Here is a 20,123-nt window from a genome sequence, read left to right on the forward strand (position 1 = left end):
TGTGAACATTCAGTATGAGAGTACATGATAAGTTTGATAACAGTATGTGAACATTCAGTATGAGACTCCATGGTAATTTTGATAACAGTATGTGAACATTCAGTATGAAAGTCCATAGTAAGTTTTATAACAGTATGTGAACATTCAGTATGAGAGTCCATAGTAAGTTTGATAACAGTATGTGAACATTCAGTATGAGACTCCATGGTAATTTTGATAACAGTATGTGAACATTCAGTATGAAAGTCCATAGTAAGTTTGATAACAGTATGTGAACATTCAGTATGAGAGTTCATAGTAAGTTTTATAACAGTATGTGAACATTCAGTATGAGAGTCTATAATAAGTTTTATAACAGTATGTGAACATTCAGTATGAGAGTTCATAGTAAGTTTTATAACAGTATGTGAACATTCAGTATGAGAGTCTATAATAAGTTTTATAACAGTATGTGAACATTCAGTATGAAAGCCTATGATGTCTTTCAAAATAAATGCATACAACACTTTTGGTTTTTCTTGTTTTTTAGTTTTTGATACAATTATTATTAATAGGATAATTACAATGTAATTGGAAAGAGTGAATAACCAAAATTTTATCAGGAGTTCCGAAGAACACATAGATTTAATGAGTTAAATCTCCAAGCGTTCTTTGCACAAGTGGATCATATTTTGGTTATAACCAACTGATTATCATATTTATTATATAGATTTTCTTCATAATTTATCGGTATTTTTGTCATGAATTTTAAATTCTGTGATTGACAGATTGATATTAAAGTTATGATATTTAGGCAGGAGAAAGTCCAAGAGTGAAATTACCGAATTTATTTCACAGTGTGAATTATCCAAATTTATTTACTGGGAACATTCCATAAAACACTGCTATCATTATAAATTCTTGGTATTGTATTTCTGTAACTGTTTTAACTGTATTTAAGTGATGTCAGGTTTGATAATTTTAGATTATTTTGGATTTTAAAACGAGTCTGTTTCTCTCATTTATATTCTGTTTAGTTTTTGGCGAGATTGTATCAAAAAGTAAAATCCTGTAAATTAAAGGAAATCATAAATTACCTGTTCATCTTTATTTCTCTATTTTTTCTACTATAAGTGTGGATAAACCCTCTTAAAGCATTCAATGGGTTTTAAAAAATATTTTGTAGAATGGTTATGCATCATTTGTAGATGTGCAGAAAAGGAAATGATTACTGTAGGATGACTCCAAAGGGAGACAATCCAACTCAGACTCTTGAATGCACAAATCCTAAAGTGCTAAAGAGATTGTGATGAAATTTTAGGGGAAAATTGGGCATCATATGTAGGTGTACATGATATAAATGATTTCTGTTGAAGGACCTTAAATGGAGATAACTTAGCTGATGGTTTAAAATCTTGTAGGGCAACTCAGAGATTTTGATAGGAGATAATTGGACTGAATTGTGTATCATTTAACTTTTCTTAGCTAAATTTGAAGGAAGGGGTATTCTCTTGCTCAAAGTATTTTCAGTTTAGTACATGTATTCCTCTTATGTTCTCCTCTAACTGGTTATTGTTATTATTTTATATAGGATGAATCTTTCTCATGAGATGTAAGGGTAGGAAATACTAGTACCAAATATTTGTATTATGTTTTTTTTTAATTAGGAATACAAACTTCACTATTAGTCATTTAGGAGAAATCAGAGTAAAGGGTAAACTAGACAGAGAATCCATAGAAAATGACAAAGGAGAAATCAAGTTTGTAGTCATGGCAACTGATCATGGTATGCCATCCCTGACAGGATCTAGAGAGGTTACTGTAAAGGTCAAGGACATAAATGATCATTGTCCATATTTCAACTCACAGGACCTAAAGTTTACTTACGTATTCAATGAGCTCTCTAAACCTGAGAACTTTCATCAAGTACAGGTAATTTAACTAGTTTTATTCATTATGATTTTTCAAACAGACTGGTTCTTGAAAGACAGAAAAAAATCTATTTGGTGATTTCCTCCGCCAGAATAAATAACTTTCTTTCTGACATTCATTGATAAATACCTTCATGTGTAATACAAATTCCTTATTTTATTATGAGTATAGTACATATATTTATAAATCACATGCGACAGTCCACTGAATTTTTCTTATGATTGCTATAGTTTCACTTAATTTTGTGGGTAGAGGAAAAAAGGCATTTCTTTGGGTACATGAATTCATGGTGTGTAGGCTGACAATTTTTGAAAATTGATGATTCCTTTGCATTTCTGGTGAAATTATTATAGCAAAGCCTCATTTGCTGGATATTAAAACAAACACTTTATAAGCATTAAGATTTTTTATGTAATTTTTGACTCCTGTTTTCATTTCCCTGATTACAAGTAAAAGTTAGGATAAGCCAAAATTCTTATGAATGAAAAGCATTAGGTCTAATTCGAATGAAAACTGTAAATTCCTTAATTTACTGTATGATACTTTTATGAAATTTGTTAGCAGAAGAAGGAAGGAAACATCGTAGAAATACTGAATGTTACTCATATATTTATTTTCAACACTGACTTTACATTATTAAGATAACCTTGAGGCTAATAAGCCCTGATAAAATTTATTGTTTAATCAAATAATAATGGGAGACAGGATGTTGACTACTTAATATACAATGCCATGATTTTAAGTCTTTTTGTCTGAGCTGACTTTCATCTTCATAGATAATTGTTTATTGAATTCTTGATTTCAGGATTCTAGACCACTAACCAAAACCACAAATTAAATTAAATACTTCATGAACAATAATGCAATCCCAGTATATGGAAAACAAACTATGCCTTCATAGTTTTTTTTATGAAAAATCTTTACAGTTCAGTTATGAATTAATAAATGTGGGTAGTTCATATTCACAAGCATTGTATAATGAAACAGCTTAATGTAAATATGTGTAGAATAATTCCTTTTTTTCCAGGCTCAAGACATTGACAAAACATCTGAAAATAGAAAAATGAGCTATTCTTTAAATGGTTCCAGCTTCACGATTAACCAAAGTAATGGATACTTGTCAGCCTCAAAGCATCTGATGATGGAGCATACCAACAAAGGGAAGATAACTCTCAGTATAGTGGTATCAAATCCTGGTTGTAAACCAGCTGAGACAGCAACACAGACTGTTGTCATCAATGTTCAGGTTTGTCTTTTGTAATGACTATTTCATTTTACACTTATTATGATTATATATTGAAAGGGCATTAAGGGCTCTTATTGGCCTTAAAATACAACTGAAAATTAATTATCAGGTATTAAAAATTGAAGACTTGAATCCATTACAACTAATAAAGAGTTCTTTTTGAATACACACAAAGCCATCATTACAGAATTCCATGCCAATCTGTCTTATGATAAGTGCCGAACTTGTGTGCACGTCAAAATTTCTTCTACCTGCATGATTATTACTATTTATCTCCGATCAAAACTTTTGATTCCTGTAAGTTGTAATTCTTTATAAAAGAATATGTTTTGGCTGTGTTTTTATTGTTTTCTGTCAGATGATTTAAGTAAAAATAAAATCTTTCTAAATGTAGTATTGAAGGCATTATCATCTTGGAATTTATCAACTTATAATGTCTGCCTGATTCACTCACAAAAAAAATTAAACATCCAAGGTTAATGCAAACTTTATTAATTAAATCTGTCCAAAGGTTATAAGTTGATAGCTCAGAGGTATGTTGGTTCAATACCCATAATTGTAATCCAGTAACCTAAACAAATTTTCTATGTATTTGATGTTACAGGATGTTAACAGATACAATCCTGTGTTTAAGAAAGCATCATACACGTTTACTAAGAAGGAGAATTTTGTCCTTGGAAGCTCTATAAGTGATAACAGGTAGTTAATCAATGAAAAATATTTTCTCTTGTGGTACAATGTACTCACAAAAAAAAAACTGCATGCCCAGATTAAATTCTTAGTCATGACAACAATGTTAGTAATTTATGAATGGGTCTAGACATTGCTTTTATGAAATCTGTGACTATGACACTATCACAGTATAACATCGTACTCAGCATCCATCCATCACAACTTGTACATGCTCACATGCATTGTATTTTCCAATGAATTTTGATTAATTTTTCACTTACAGATTACTGCCTTGAATTTCTGAAACAAATTTGAAAAATTAACAAATGACCAGTAAAAATTGTGAGCCAATCTAACCTGGAAATTCTGAGAGCTTCTGTCATGCTTGCTCAAAAGGCTTAATAAATATGAAAGATTTGTTGAACATGCAAAAATAAAGGTTTATTATTACATTGTACACATTTACACTGTTTATACCTATCAGGAATGATGTTCAATTAACCGATGCTGACATTTACTTTTCACTCTGTACAGTATAAAAGCTGAAGATAAGGATTCGTCACCACAGTATAACACAGTGACTTATTGGATCAGTAGTGGAGATCCTTATGGACATTTCTATATGGACAGTAGAACAGCTGATATTTTACTAGTCAAACCACTAGATTATGAAAACCAAACACAATTTAATCTAACTGTAAGTACTGCTTTAGAGTTATATATAGCTATCCAAACCTTTGGATTCCTTAAAAGAAATCATTTATATACCCAATATATGGGTATCTTGAAAACTATGATAGATAGGAAAAAACTTTCGATTACTGAAATGATCTGATGATAAGGCCTACAAAAGTCTGCATTGGATCAAAGATGTCAGATGACTCCTTGTTAGAATTATTGCCCTTGAAAGGTGAAAAATGCTTTTTTTAGCAGTTTCCATGTTGGGATCTTCTTGTTTTATTACAGATTCATGCCAGTGATGGTCACAAGTTACACAGCGGGAGTTATACAAATGTAACAGCCACTGTTACTATAAATGTACAAAATGTCAATGATAATGCTCCAGATTTTGCTCAAGGTAAGTTAAGTTAGGAATAGGACTAAGACTGTGTTAAATATGGTATATCAGTAGCCCAGTTAGCTTAAAATGGACAGTCATCCAGGGGTTCAAATTTACAGTAAGAGTAGAAGGTCCTGGGCTTTTTTCAAGTTTCAAATCAATAGTCCACACTAAAGTATCATTTAAAAGGATTGAAGGTTCAGAACCCTGGTTTTTGACATTTCAAACATTCTATAGTTATTTTGTACAGTATAGGTCAAGTTCAAATTTTAGTTTGACCAGATTATTTACACAAAAGTTACAGCCATTTTAAGTTGTTTTTAACCCCAAACAATTTGGCAATATGGATGGGTATCATTAAATGTTCCTGTCCCATTAGATGCCCTGTTTTTAAGCTTTACTTTCACTGAAATGCTTTCTCTGACAAAGGTATAATTCAGTGTCAGTCCCTGTAAGAATTAGGCAGTAGGTGAAACATGGTATGAAAAAGTCATCATTTTGATAGTGTAATTTGACTATTTGCACAATCAGAATCAAGGAAAACAGATAAGATTGTCCATATCTTGCTGGACCATTGAGTTACAATTTCATTGAAATGTACTGAAAATGAACATTTCATGGGCAGATGACTGTCTAAAATCCTCATTTTTCTAAGAATCTATTGAAAAATTTCTGAGCAAATCCAATGATGCAGTGATCAAATGATGGTCTTTTCAAATAGGGAAAGTGTCCTTGAGTGGTATTTTATTGTCAGATTTGTGGGGTTTTGACATGCATGTTTCTGATTTTTTCCCATTTTGCCTGATTCTTACCAACACTTACACTTAAAGTACACTACTATAATCCTTATATTCCTTACATGTATCATGAGTATCATTGTTAGTGTCTTTATGTTCTCTGCTTAGTACTACCGGTAATTTTTCTAGCTATGTTTGTATTATTCAGCACATTACAAATGTCTTTTCCTTGAGAATCGCCAGAAAAGTAAAAAGGGCTGTACAATAGTAGCTCATGATGCTGATCCTGGTACAAAAATTAGATACAGTTTGAACAATACAGTAAGTATTTGATTATACCTTACATAACAAGTGTTGTTGTCGGAGGGTTTAATGTTTTTCACCTTTTTATCTATTGCTCCATCAGTTCGTTCATTTGTACTTCATTCCCGTTGTCATTCCTTCTCCTTTGATTGATTGATTGATTGATTGTTGGGTTTAATGCCCAAGCAGCAACATTTCAGCTATATTCAGGCGATCTTCTCCTTTGAAATTACTGATCTAAATTTTATGAAACTTGGCATATGCAGATTAACTTGAAAAATTTTGATTAGATTATCTTATTAGGAGTTATGGGCCATTGAACATAGAAATTCACCCAAATCTATTAAAACAAAAGTTTTTCATCATTTTTTTGCAAAATTACTGTCATGTATTTTATAAAACGTGGTAAATATTCAGGGTACAATAAAATTTGATCATATCAATAGGAAATCATAGGTGTAAAAGTCTCACCTTTTTGGAAAAATTAAAGATCTCCCATTTTAATACGGGCCCTTGGCAAAGCGGAAGATTTATCCACATTCACAGAAAATTTCTCTCGTCTTATTTGAATTTTCAGCTGAAAATAGTAATGCATTATTTCTGTTCTTGTCAAAACATGTCATGAAAATGAAAAACTCAGCAAATTTCCCTCTTGGAGAAAATTTTGGGAGGCAGATGATCTCCAGCTTTAGAATTTTTAACACCTATGGGAAATAATTATGCAATGTGCAGGGTAATATTCTTTAATTTTGTGGTTACATTCAATTTTCTTGTTCCTGTTCATTGTGATAATGTCATCTTAAGTTGATGAGCATGCTAGACATATACTTTCCCTATGTAGGGCTTTTAATAATATTTTCCTCACAGAAGTGCATATTGAGCATGCTCATTGGCTATTCCACAGTTAACATGAAATGGTCTATAGAGCTGTGGTATAATTGCTTGTACTTTGTATGTTGTGTTTGTTGAGCATACGTTGCTCATTTTCTGTTCATTCAAATTTTAGGAGTACTGGGTCAGCTGTTGTCCAATTCTCACAACATTGAGCAAAACCCATGAATATTTTTGTAACTTTGAGAAAGGCAATGTTGGGAATTAAGCTATGCAGAGATGAAATGTTTCCCACTTTCTATTTCTGTGTTCTGTGATGTTGTCTTGATCTCAATGACAATGAATATGTATTTGTTGACACTTTTCCCTTCATTTGTGTATTCGTCAACATGCAAAGAGCAACTCCTTTTCATAAAGTGTATAAACAAAACATTTGTTTTCTTTCAGGTATTCCATATTAGTCAGAATGGAGAGATAACATCTGATGGAGTTGATTTTGACCAAGGAATACATCTATACACTCTCCAGGCATATGCATCTGATGGTAGTCTAAATAGGTTAGTACAATAGTAGGATATTTACAGGCCGCTTGGAATGCAAATAAATCCCCTACATAAGAAAATGATGTTTGCTAAACATTTTCCTACTGGGACTTGAATATTAACGTTTCATTTGGTACATTTTCCAGGTTGTGTATAGGACATTGTTCTTCAATCACCTTACTTAATTTACACTCCAGCTAAGAATCATGCAAAATTTGATACATGGTTTGAAAGCTCACCAGTACATATTTTTGTTTTTGATATTTTGTTTGAAATGATTCAGTCAACAATAATTAACATGTGGCTTTTTTTTGTCTTAAGAGATATAAATTATATAGAATGTATTGAAGACTTCAAAATTAAGGTAGACAACTCTGTAAATGACACCGAAATACAATAAAAACTTGGATTATTTGTATGAATTATCTCCTAAAAATAGTCAGATCGGGATAAATAAATGTACATTTTCAAAATGTAGACTTATAAAGCAACTGAAAGCAGAATAACAATGTGTAAAGGGATGGGGGGTATATCACATATTATGGACTTTGCTTGATTCTTACAATGACTGCCATTCAAATGCTTATCTACATCACATAAAAAAAATTTTTAATTATAATTGCATACACATTATAAATTAGGTGTCAGTGACGCCCTGTATATGTATCGGTATAGTGTGACGCCTGTATATGTATTGGTACAGTGTGACACCCTGTATATGTATCGGTATAGTGTGACGCCTGTATATGTATTGGTATAGTGTGACACCCTGTATATGTATAGGTACAGTGTGACGCCTGTATATGTATAGGTACAGTGTGACACCCTGTATATGTATAGGTACAGTGTGACACCTGTATATGTATTACAGTGTGACACCCTGTATATGTATCGGTACAGTGTGATGCCTGTATATGTATAGGTACAGTGTGACACCCTGTATATGTATTGGTACAGTGTGACACCTGTATATGTATAGGTACAGTATGACACCCTGTATATGTATTGGTACAGTGTGACGCCCTGTATATGTATCGGTACAGTGTGATGCCTGTATATGTATCGGTACAGTGTGATGCCCTGTATATGTATCGGTACAGTGTGACGCCCTGTATATGAATGGGTACAGTGTGACACCCTGTATATGAATGGGTAGTGTGATACCCTGTATATGTATCGGTACAGTGTGACACCTTGTATATGTATCGGTACAGTGTGACACCCTGTATATGAATGGGTACAGTGTAGATGCTCTGAAACATGAATGGCTAAAAATGTTGAAAGTGACGAAAAATGGAAATGATGTGTGTAAGTAGGAAATGATTGTCCGAACTTTTGTCGCAGACACACATGTGTCATAGGAAGTCTTGCATATTCCCTGTGGTCAAAACATCACCCAGACTAACTACAAATAGCTCCATACTTCATAAGCATAGCCAAAAAATATATGCAGTGCAATATCAGTTGTTAGTCATGTCTTCAGTGTAGGAAATATTAGGTAAACACAATTTTGAGAATAAAACTACTTAATCGAAAGTTCTTGTTAGTTCTTGCCTCAATCTTTATCTGTCATTTAATATCCTTTGTCAGTTGTTTTACCCTACTACTTAGCTAATTCCACTCTAACGTTACTTGTTTGTAATGGTGTGTTATCTCCACTGACCTTTGATGGTTTGGCTGAATTGAATTAAATATGGATTATTATATTCTGATGAGCATTTTTTTCAAGTTCACTTACTCTAGTTGTAAGGTTACTTGGTCAGTGTTTTAAAGCTTTATTCCATTGTTGATGGTAATAAGCTCTTTAAACAGTCCGCATTTGCATAAATGATTGAGGCATAAATTCAATACATGTGAACATCTTGATTGGAGGTTCATTTTGCTGTTTTATTTTTTTAAGGTCTCTAGTCCTCCTGCTCAAGAGATGAAACTCCTGATTAAGAATGTGAATATTAAAAAAATAGATTCAGATGAATTTCCAATGATTAATATTCAGTGTTTAATAAATTAGCTTTCTTTGTTACTTAAACAAGTTTTTAGACAACTGATTATATTTGTATGATAGACCAAAATGTAGGAGATTGGTTGTAATTTTCTGAGTGTGGGTTATGCAAGCCATACTCCAATGTTGATAAAGTTGTTTAGAAATACAGGTTAAGAAAACTTGTAAAGTTGAAGTCTTCAAAACATTAGCCACAATGTTGTGATGATCAAAGTAGACTTTAGTTTAGCTATATGGTCTCAGAGCTGATTTGAAACACATTGAAACAAATTGTTTGTCATAAAATCAGTATATCTTAAGCTTCATAGAGCTTTAATTATAAAAGGCCATTTTTTATGTCTATAGAGATACCAGATGGAAAAAAGAGTACAAAACCAAAAAAAAAAAAACAAACAAATAAACAAATGGTGCAAAAATAAGAAATCAGAATATAGGTCTGCAACTGAAAAAAAACTATTTAAAAGCTCCCATTTTGAGGTCTCAGCATTGTTTGGTCCACTGATTTCCTAAAGTTTAAAACTTTTGTATTTCTACTATTTCTCTATATGACGGTTTCATTTTCAGGTGAGTTAGCAGGTACCATGTAAGTTGGTACTGAAAGCAAATATTCAAACGCTTTTTACCAATTTTACTCTGTACAATACAAACATAATTTGATAAAAAAAAAAAATTTTATACCGATTTTTGAAGGTAAAATCACCCTGCTTATAATACACAACTGCACACTTTACACACCAAAATGCAGTATATCTGAATTTCTGTGGTTTTGGGGTTTACAAAATTAAGTATTAAAAGTCACATTCATAGTACTTGTGAAATGGTATTGTATTTGTTTCAGTTCCACCATTGTTGAGATCTACATTGAGAATGTGAATGACAATTCTCCTCATTTCAACACAAGCTACACATTTTCTGTAATGGAAGATGCACCTGAAAACACTGTATTGGGAATTGTGAGTGCAACAGATAAAGATGGTGATGACTTGACGTATTCCTCTAGCTCCTCAGGTTAGTTAATGTTCATTCTTCTCTCTTACCAGATGATTGATTGGTTGATTGATTGATTTAATGTCTTGTGGCCGATATTTCATGCATTTAGGAGAAAATGATCCTCTGTTTTTTATTATACAGTCTGACATGTGGAGTCTGATTTGTAATGTTCTAGTGGTAGGCCTGTCACCCAACTCACACACATTACTGTGAACCAACCTTTCTACAAGCAATTATTTTTTTGCAAATTTTGCAAGCAAATATATTCATGAAAATACATCATAGTGAATAAGTCTCTACTATAAATCAAATGTTAGACAGAATGTAAGTCACAAAAATAAATATTAGTGAACTTACATTGATATCATAAAAGATAAAAATAAGTTTCCAGTATTCTGTACAACAAATGAGAAGAGAAGATACTACATAAGCTTGTTTTCAGGAAAACACAAAAAAATAACTTTATGGATTAAATGTTCACATTTGTAAAAATTGAGATCATTTCTTATATACATATATCTTTTTCTATTTTTGATATTTTCAGATTTTGAAATGCAACCAAATGGTGTTTTGTTAACAAAGAAATCCTTAATAGATGAAACATCATTTAAATTTAATGTAATAGCTCAAGATTCCAACAAGGTAAGATACTATACAGCTGTTATGATGTGTGGAAGTTTAATATTGCAAAATATCAACTCGAGTTCTTGATTTTCAAAATGGTATTGAAATTAAATATAGGCAGTTGATATTCTGAAATATAAAACTTTTACTTATTATGAAACCTGTAAATTTTGACTATTAAGATTTTATAGACAATGCATCACAACAACACAAAAACCCATCACAAAAGAATTTTTTTATACCACTTGTTTGTATCACATCATTCATGGTGTTATATTGCATAATATCTATCCACCTAAGAAGTAGATAAAACGACAAAATCATATTTTGATAAATATAACGAAATATATAACTGACATCTGGCTTGTATCTTAAATGTTACATTTCTGTCAGTAGCATTTGATTTATCAACAGTACCATTAGTTGGTTAGATGAATGAAGGTGTAATTAAATATCATGTATTGTTTGAAGGAATTGAAATGTCAACTGCCTCTTTATTAGGCTTATATTCAAAATAGCATGCACTTCATAGCTATTGGATAAAGGTTTGAAAATTTATACTTTTCCTAGCTATTATTGTATGAGGGGATAAATATGCCTTTAAAAAGCATCACAGATGGGCATATAATACCATCACTTTGAAGAAGCAAATTTTGTATGAGTTTGTGGACTACAGTCTCTTCAAATATCATCAGTGGCAGCTATGTGTATCAATCCTGTTTCTCTTTGACCCATTTTTGATAAAATTGCAAGGTAATTGACCCATGAGATCAGTATTCAGAATTGGTCTCTGCTCTTTGTGCCATGTTAGACTTACAATCAGGGGTATGTTGCTAGAAGATTAAAGTCGTCGCTACAAAGGCTGTATGGTCATCATCTGTTATGTTGAATCCATATGCACCATATGAACAGATTGTTCACCAAGTCAAAGTTTTCCATTCCTTTTGTTCAACCCCAGATTTGACATTTTATGAGCAACTTGACACATGTTTCTAGAAAAGCAGAGGACACTTACCTAAACAGTTCTCTTGGTACATACTCCCAGTTTTCAGTAAATTTCTCATTTACTTTGTTTCTTTGTATGTCTTATTTTGGTTATGTTTTTCTGTTGTGTGTATCTGTGGGATATATTCTTTTGATTGACATTGGAATCATGTATAATGTTAAAACCCTGTCCTTCCATCTGTCTAGCCTCATGTTGTTTTATAACAAAACAAAAAAAAAACATTATAGAATTTAAATAGAAGAAAAAATTTCGAATAAACATCTTATGACAGGAAGCTCTTTCTTTTTTGGTTGTTTTTTTTTTTGCAAGTGATGGGACTTGAAACATCCTAAGATAGGGAGATATGTAATTATGAGCTTATGCATGCCTTTTTTTTATTTCATTTTAGACTGGAGCAACTTCAGTAACTGTAAATGTTATTGATGTTAACAACCATCCACCTGTCTTTGTTAGCAGTAGTTACAGGAAAAGTGTCAATGAGAACCTAAGAAATGTTGATGTTGTCACAGTAAAGGTAATCATATTTCATATTTAAGATGTTAAGAATCTAATACCTGTACAAGTGCAAGATTGGGAAATCTCAGACACCACAGGGTAAGATTTAATTGTTTTCTAACGAGGCTCTGCCCAAGGGTGCCCTAGATTTCCCAATTTTACATGAGAAAACTGGTGTTTGATTCTTTTTCTCACTTCATGAGAACAACATGACCTGGTGTAAAATATAGGCCTTTCTTTTTAAAACAGTATAGACTAACTGCAAGAAATAATCAATCGCTGGTTATTCTGGACAAAATCATTACTATAAAAGATTTTCAAATACATATTGGTACCAAGGTTATAGCGGTAATCAAAAGAATGTAATCCAGGGACAAAGACCCGACATGGTAAACAGACATACACAACAAAGAACATAAAGTAACTAAAATCATACAAAGTAACAAAAGCAAACAAGCAACTTGGACTCCACTAAAAACTGTGAGCATGGACCAGGTGTACCTGATTACTCAGTTCAAGTACTATGTCTTAATGCGTACACATTTATGACTGTCATATCTTTATAATTCTGTATCTATCAACTTCTCTTATTATTTGTCTTTATTTTGTAGGCTATTGATCAGGACTTAAATTCCTATAATAAAAATATTTCCTATAGCCTTTTAGAATCAGAATGGTAAGTTATAATATTGTTTATTATCAGTGAAGGCAATGGAATCAAACTGATTTTGTAATTCATACCTGACGGTAGAATGGTTTCAAAAGGATCAAATTGTGTGTTTGTCTGAAACATATCTGTTTGAACCTTTGTCTGAAACACATTTGTGCACCATCAGTTTGGTATTCAATACCATAGGTGTTAACCCTTTGGATTTCTGCGTGAAATTCCCACAAAACAGACCTTTCTCCTGCAATTAGTCATTTGCAAACTCCCATTTTTTTTATGTCTACTGCAAGACCTCCCATTATTGTATTTTTGTTTTTTAATAGGTGCCATTTTTGTTGTTTTTTTTTTACCCATATATACAAGTCTGGCCACAGACTGGTATTGCCTGAGGGGCAAGTATGGACGCAGACTGGTATTGCCCAAAGAGCAAATTTAAACATACATACGTTTGCAAATTGTTAAGAAAACTTCTCCATTTATTGATATCAATAATTGAATTATGCACATGTTGATAAATATCCATTAACATGTGTTACTAAACATCTAAATGGGGAACAAATTCCACTTTGGATTGCAATAGGACAATTCATATACATATTTCAATGCTTCTTTCTTGAAGGTGTACTTGCATGGATGTGTTGAATTTGTTATGTCATGTTAAGGATTTGCCATTTCACTTTATGTAGGTTAGCTTGATAAAATTCTGGACTCTCAGTTTATTTTAGAAATAACAGAAACTTACAGTGTGGTATCTTTCAGTGACATGGATGGCCTTTATTTTAGAATGGTAGGGGTCTGACATATACATACATTTCTACATAGCAAAACTAAAAATCTTAGCTCCCCGGGAATGTACTTACATGTATACGGTACTTTTATGTGCAGATAACCTCTATATGTATAATGTAGAGTCCCAGAAACTTTATGTTACAGTAATGAGCAGCTAATAGGACTCCCCCAACTTAACAGATTCCTCAATGCCAACATCAAATACACCTACGTGTATGGAATATGAACTGTTAAAAGATATGTAAAAGGAAGGTCCTATTTAACCTTGATACCCAAGTTTTTTCTCCAGCAAAATGTGAAGAAATATGGACCATATTCAACTTGTGTTCTTGATAAAATGCAATTTCAATAATCTATACCTACCTCCTGGACTGCTTCATATTATCTGTAAGGCCTAAAAAATGTTACCAGTCACATCCCGATCCTTCTTCAGACCCCCTATCCAAAAGTTTTTATTTGTGATGTTGAAAAAGTAATAATTAAAAAGACTGCCGATTGTCTTTCATAAAAAATAAAGCCAAAAATGTTTTTTTTTTTATTATTTAAGATGGAAAACAGAGTTAGAAATACAGATTGTTTATTATTACAATGGATTGTAAGGACACATGACGTGAGTGTGCTCTTGGGCTATGATAATTCCTTTTGGGATTCGCCACTTGAGGTATTTTTTGTTTGACCACAGCCAGCAAACCAAAAAATACCCCAAGCACCGAATTCCAAATGAGATTTGGTCGTGGAGTAAGTCTAAAATCATTAATTGTTTAGTCTTTGCACATTTGGTTTTCATTGTATTTTTGAGTTTGGTGTCACAATAATGACTTATTTCTTTTCAAATGTTTTAAATAAAAATAAATCAGTACCTACTGACCCTACAAAATTTCAGAATGGTGATCGGAAACATAACTTTATTTTTTTCGACCTTGGAGATTTCTCATCAATTGACTGGCGTGCTCCAATAAGTTGACTTACCTATATGTCTTACATGCACTTGAAAGTATTGATTTTATCCCGAAAACTATTTTCCTGGGTCAAAGATTCAGCAAATGTTGTATTCTGTATAATATAAGCGTGCAGATCACAAATTGGATCACTGGATCACAGATCGACATTAAATCACCAAGTAATGCATTTAATGAATGAATGAATGAATGTGGTCACATGACTACTATAATTTCCCACCATGACCCACATTCATGGGTATGACTATGCTAGGGGACTGTGTTTAAACGCTTTGATGCTTTACACCGTCTGTGAGAGACATCATGTGATAGCCAAGGGCATTAAGAAACCCCTCAGTCTGTCATAAATTAAAAATACCACATATGTGTGCAAACCAGGTCTGTTACAGTATTAAGTATATATTTTAGCACGAAAACAAAAATTAAACCAAGTATAGGAATAGTCAGCTGATGGTCAGCGTCTCTCATGTCGTGCAAATGATTGGCTAAAACTGTGTTACAAAAGATTTTTGGGGATTTTAATGCTTTATATCCACAAAGACAGTTGAATTGTCAACTCAATTATCTGCTAGAAGCAACGATTTCCTAGCATTATAATGCACGAAATGAAGGGTGTAACGGATATATGGAAAGTGCTATCTTTTTCAACTTTATTGTTATAGTGTTATTTAACCATTGGTTTTGTATTAGTTTGGTTAATATAACACTTAGAATATTAAACGCTAATTCATACAGATATATACTGACTTGTATAAACAGATGTGATTTATACAAACTTTTGTCAAAAAACTCATCACATGAAATCTCCTGCAATTTGGAAATGAATTGCAGGAGATCTCCTGCAAATTTAAGAGGGTTCAGAAGGTTTACGGGTATGTTTATTAGCCTTTGGAATAAAGTTCTGATGTTTAGTATTTTTTAGTAATTGGTACTTTTTCCTCTGGTTGTGTTGACAGATATTTCTCAATGTCTTGTACATGACAAGATATTGAAAAATGTCTGTCAAAACATTAATGATTACTGATAAACATAATAATAGTTACTTTCAATTTTTGTCAGTATCAAATTCAAAAGTAATTATTATTCTTTGTGTACCTGGTATGTTTAACTTCATGGGAAGGTGTATCACAAGAAATATTCAAAGCTACTAGGTAAATGCCAAGTCCATACCTGATATTGGTACAGAATCTTTAAACAAATGTTCCTTTTTTTTCACTCCTCAGTCTTTAACAAAGGTTTGTTACATCAGAATGTCAAAGGTCAGGTCACAAATTTAGATTAATTTTCTACACCTGGTCCTTTAGAGTGTTCATCTGTATACCATAAAATGACTAAAAGAATGAAATTAGTATCACTTTCCAGTGTTCATTTAAATATTTGTCTCCCTTGCCTGTTTCAATACAAACTATTTTCAAACATGTTATCTCAAATAACTTGAACCAGCATACTCAACTATCACACATGGCCATCCATACAGTAGGGCTTTATTTGACTAACTACTAGTTTTAAAAAGAACTAATATTTTCATTACTCCAAATATTTCATAACATTTTTTTCCATCCAAATTAGGAGTTCAAACTTTAGCATAGACGGTGTTGGTTTAATCAGAGTAAATAGTGCACTAGACCGTGAAGTTTTGGATAAATCTGGTGATATAAAACTAGTTGTCATGGCAACAGATCAAGGAAAACCACCATTAACTGGAACAACAGAGGTCATAGTTCATGTTGAGGATGTAAATGATCACTGTCCATACTACAGTGAGGAGGATAAGGAAGTGACTTATGTCTTCAAGGAATTAGACCAACCAAGAAACTTCCATGATTGTTGGGTGATTATCGTTGTATAGTTTTAAGAGTTTATATATAAAGTGATTTATATATTTATAATATATTTGATATTTGATGTTGTTGGTGTGTAGTAAAAGGCAAAAGTAAGACTTTACTTGCATGAAATGCGTTAAATAATTAATAGCTAAGTATAAATTGGCATGAATTATTTTAAAAAGTTCTGGTATTTTAATTTTGGAAATATTTCAATAGATTGGTAGATTTGTTCTTCACTTGAAATAATAAAAGAATAAAATTTCAAATTTGAAAATTCAAATATTTTGTAATCTAGCTATCATGATTGATATATGTTTGACAATCTACTTAAGTAGTAGTCTTTATAAAAAAAATCAGACAGGAGGTGATATGTGCATGTCAAAAACCCACAAATTTCACTTTTAATTTTTGTTCAGAAAAAGTTACACATCACATACTCACTCTTAGTTTGTCATTTGGATGTTGCACTTTTGAAATAAAATTTATAGATTGTTTTTGAAATTGGCTCTTAGCAATAGTTATTGTTCTTGATTTGATTGATAAAGTTAAAGGAAAGTTGGAAGATGCAATTTTGCTGGTAATATTTTTCATTGTCCGTCATGAAATTAGATTTTCAAAACTTTTTCTAATTTTTTTTTCAGATAATTGATGGTGATGCAACTGAAGCCCATAGACACAATGGGTTTAGTTTCAATGGAACTTCTTTAGGAATTAAAGTTAATGTTAGCAAAATTGGCTCTAATGTTAATCATGTGTGGTTTGATTCTACCAAACCATTCCAAATTGACCAGAATGGAATTAAAGAAATTAATATAGTCCATGTAAGATTTAATAGTTCTAAATGTCCTGGACCACAGAAGGATGCAAATCAGTATGTTAAAATCTTTGTTCAGGTGAGTACAGTACACAACAAAAACAATGGAATGTTTTCATTGTTTCATCTTTATAACAATCAGCTTCTTTTCTTACTCTGTAATAGGTTTGGGCTGCAAAGTTTTTCAGTGCATTTTGGTTAAAAAGTAGATTCTATTAGATCACCTTGCCCAAAGGCTCATAGTTATTGTCTGTAAACTTTTCTTTAAACTTCTTCTCTGAAACTATACGACTAATTTTCATTAAAGTTAGCATGAATATTCCTTAGGGTGTCCTGCACAAAAATTGCTTTTGATGTGTTAAAAAACAGCTTTTATGTATATTTGTAGACCATAGGGGTAAAGCCACTTATTTCAAGGTAACTTCCCAAAAATTACTAGAGCAAAATGAAGGTGTCCTTCCCACTATGGTTTGATAAGCTCTACCAAATGAATTGAAGTTGTAGGATAACATCTTGTAATATTACCCTTGAAAGGAGAAAAATTTCATTTTTTGCAGTTTTTAGCTAATATCATGAATACCATAATAGATAGTAAGAATATTTAAAATGTTGAAATGGCCTATATTTGGGTTGAAATTATAGGACAACTTCTTGATAGAGTTTTTGCCCTTTAAAGATAATATAGCTGATTTCATGAAAATTTAACAGATAGAAAAAATAACTTTCAGTTGTTTGAAATGATCCTTATATTGAGGACTACAAAAGAAAAAATTCTTGTTTGAATTATTGCCTTTAAAAGGGGAAATGGCATTTTGCAGTTTTTAGCCAATATTTTGAAAACTATAATCAAAGAAAAAAAAATTGATTGATGTAGTGATCAATATATAATAAGGCCTATTAAATCTTAATTTGGGAAAAAGCTGCAGGACTTACTTAGATAGTAAGAAATTTTCAGTTGATGAAATGATAACTATGATAAGGCCTATAAAATTGTCCATAGGATCAAAGTTATAGAACACTTTTCTTAGAGGTATTTTCCTTGAAAGGCACAAAAATGAATGATTCATGCTCCTGGGAACTTGCATCAGTACCTGGAATATTAAGTTTGTTGCTGACAGTGTTTTTTTTTTGTCTGACTTTGTTCTGTTGATCTACAGTAGGAAACTTTAATTTCTTGGTCAAGAATATGTGAGTGTCTGGGTATGTCTAATTAAAATTATCAATTGTTCCATTCAGTCACTGCATGTAGGATCTAACAATGACTCCATTCTGCTTTATGTTCAGATGACCCTTTTCAGAATCCTCAGGGTTTTCCCTTTGAATAATGCTTTTAAAATCATGAAAGATGAATTCTGATTAGCTGATGAGAAAGGTCATCAGAACAGAAAGTAGAATGGAGTGTTGTTAGATCCAACATGCAGTGACTAAATGTAAACAATTGATAGGTCTGATTTTAATTAGGTTGCGTCTGAGTTTTAGTAACTTTTACAATGGTACATTTCAAACTTTCATTATGAAGATTGTTACCATTATTAATTTCTTCAATGCAGTTGTCTGACATTTTGATTCTAGAAAAGCAGAGGACGCTTACTCTACTGGTGCACCTGGTCCATGCTCCCAGTTTTTAGTGGAGTCCGAGTTGCTCATTTACTTTTGTTACTTTGTATGTATGATTTTAGTTACTTTATGTTCTTTGTTGTGTATGTCTGTTTTCCATGTCTGGTCTTTTTCCCTGGACTGCATTCTTTTGATTACCACTATAACCTTGGTTCCCTTGATTACTCTAAAATCATTGTTACTTTGTATGTATGATTTTAGTTTCTTTGTGTTCTTTGTTGTGTATGTCTGTTTTCCATGTCTGGTCCAGACTGGATTACATTCTTTTGATTACCACTATAACCTTGGTTCCCTAGATTACTCTTTCATGTCTGGTCTTTGTCCCTGGATTACATTCTTTTGATTACCGCTGTAACCTTGGTTCTCTTGATTACTCTTTGATTACAGCTATAACCTTGGTTCCCTTGATTACTCTGATTACCGCTATAACCATGGTTCCCTTGACTACTCTTTGATTACCGCTATAACCTTGGTTCCCTTGATTACTCTTTCAATGCAGTTATCTGACATTTAGTTATTATTATTATCCTTTAGGATGTCAATGACAACAGTCCAGTGTTTAATCAAACAACTTATAAATTCAAAATCAAAGAAGATTTTATACAAGGAGTAAAAGTCAATGATAAAAGGTATGCCTTTGAAATTTTAACAAATATGGTAGTTTCTGATTAGATAAGTTTAAAATGAACCACTTATGCTTGGTCAATCATATTTGCTATTCATTTGAATAAGCCTCTGTTTCATATGCTCCTGCAGTCATGGTCTATTGACTTTGAAGTTTCATGTTAAGCATTCTGATTAGATCAGTTTGAAATGAACCACTTGTGCAAGGTCTATTTGATTTGAAGTTTTATTAGCATCTTTATATCACAATTCTGTATCTGTTTTTGGCATTTGCCTCTGCAGTCACAGTCAATTAACTTTGAAATTTCTTATTAAGATTTTAATGTTAAGTTTTCTGTTTAGGTCAGTAAAAAAAATAATCACTTGTTCCAGGTTACAGTTGAACTTCATTCGCTCGCACTCAGATGG

General features: G+C 32.1%; 1 protein-coding gene across 6 annotated transcripts in view; it reads left to right on the forward strand.

Annotated features, from left to right (window-relative positions):
• The window catches only part of LOC148619687 (cadherin-23-like), a 185,604-nt gene that overhangs the window by 101,389 nt on the left and 64,092 nt on the right, over window positions 1-20,123 (forward strand). For all 6 annotated transcript variants that reach the window (XM_088579862.1, XM_088579858.1, XM_088579859.1 and 3 more), the window contains 14 exons: window positions 1,647-1,911; window positions 2,939-3,157; window positions 3,762-3,856; window positions 4,364-4,526; window positions 4,796-4,907; window positions 5,835-5,947; window positions 7,208-7,317; window positions 10,143-10,312; window positions 10,839-10,936; window positions 12,313-12,438; window positions 13,031-13,095; window positions 16,404-16,665; window positions 17,302-17,553; window positions 19,626-19,720. In XM_088579862.1, the coding sequence (XP_088435988.1) occupies window positions 1,647-1,911; window positions 2,939-3,157; window positions 3,762-3,856; window positions 4,364-4,526; window positions 4,796-4,907; window positions 5,835-5,947; window positions 7,208-7,317; window positions 10,143-10,312; window positions 10,839-10,936; window positions 12,313-12,438; window positions 13,031-13,095; window positions 16,404-16,665; window positions 17,302-17,553; window positions 19,626-19,720 (2,145 nt within the window). The remainder of the gene's footprint in view (window positions 1-1,646; window positions 1,912-2,938; window positions 3,158-3,761; window positions 3,857-4,363; window positions 4,527-4,795; window positions 4,908-5,834; window positions 5,948-7,207; window positions 7,318-10,142; window positions 10,313-10,838; window positions 10,937-12,312; window positions 12,439-13,030; window positions 13,096-16,403; window positions 16,666-17,301; window positions 17,554-19,625; window positions 19,721-20,123) is intronic.

The sequence above is a fragment of the Perna viridis genome, chromosome 4 (assembly GCF_037379345.1).
Source record: "Perna viridis isolate PV_CMFRI_1.1 ecotype Kerala chromosome 4, ASM3737934v1, whole genome shotgun sequence".
NCBI lineage: Eukaryota > Metazoa > Mollusca > Bivalvia > Mytilida > Mytilidae > Perna > Perna viridis.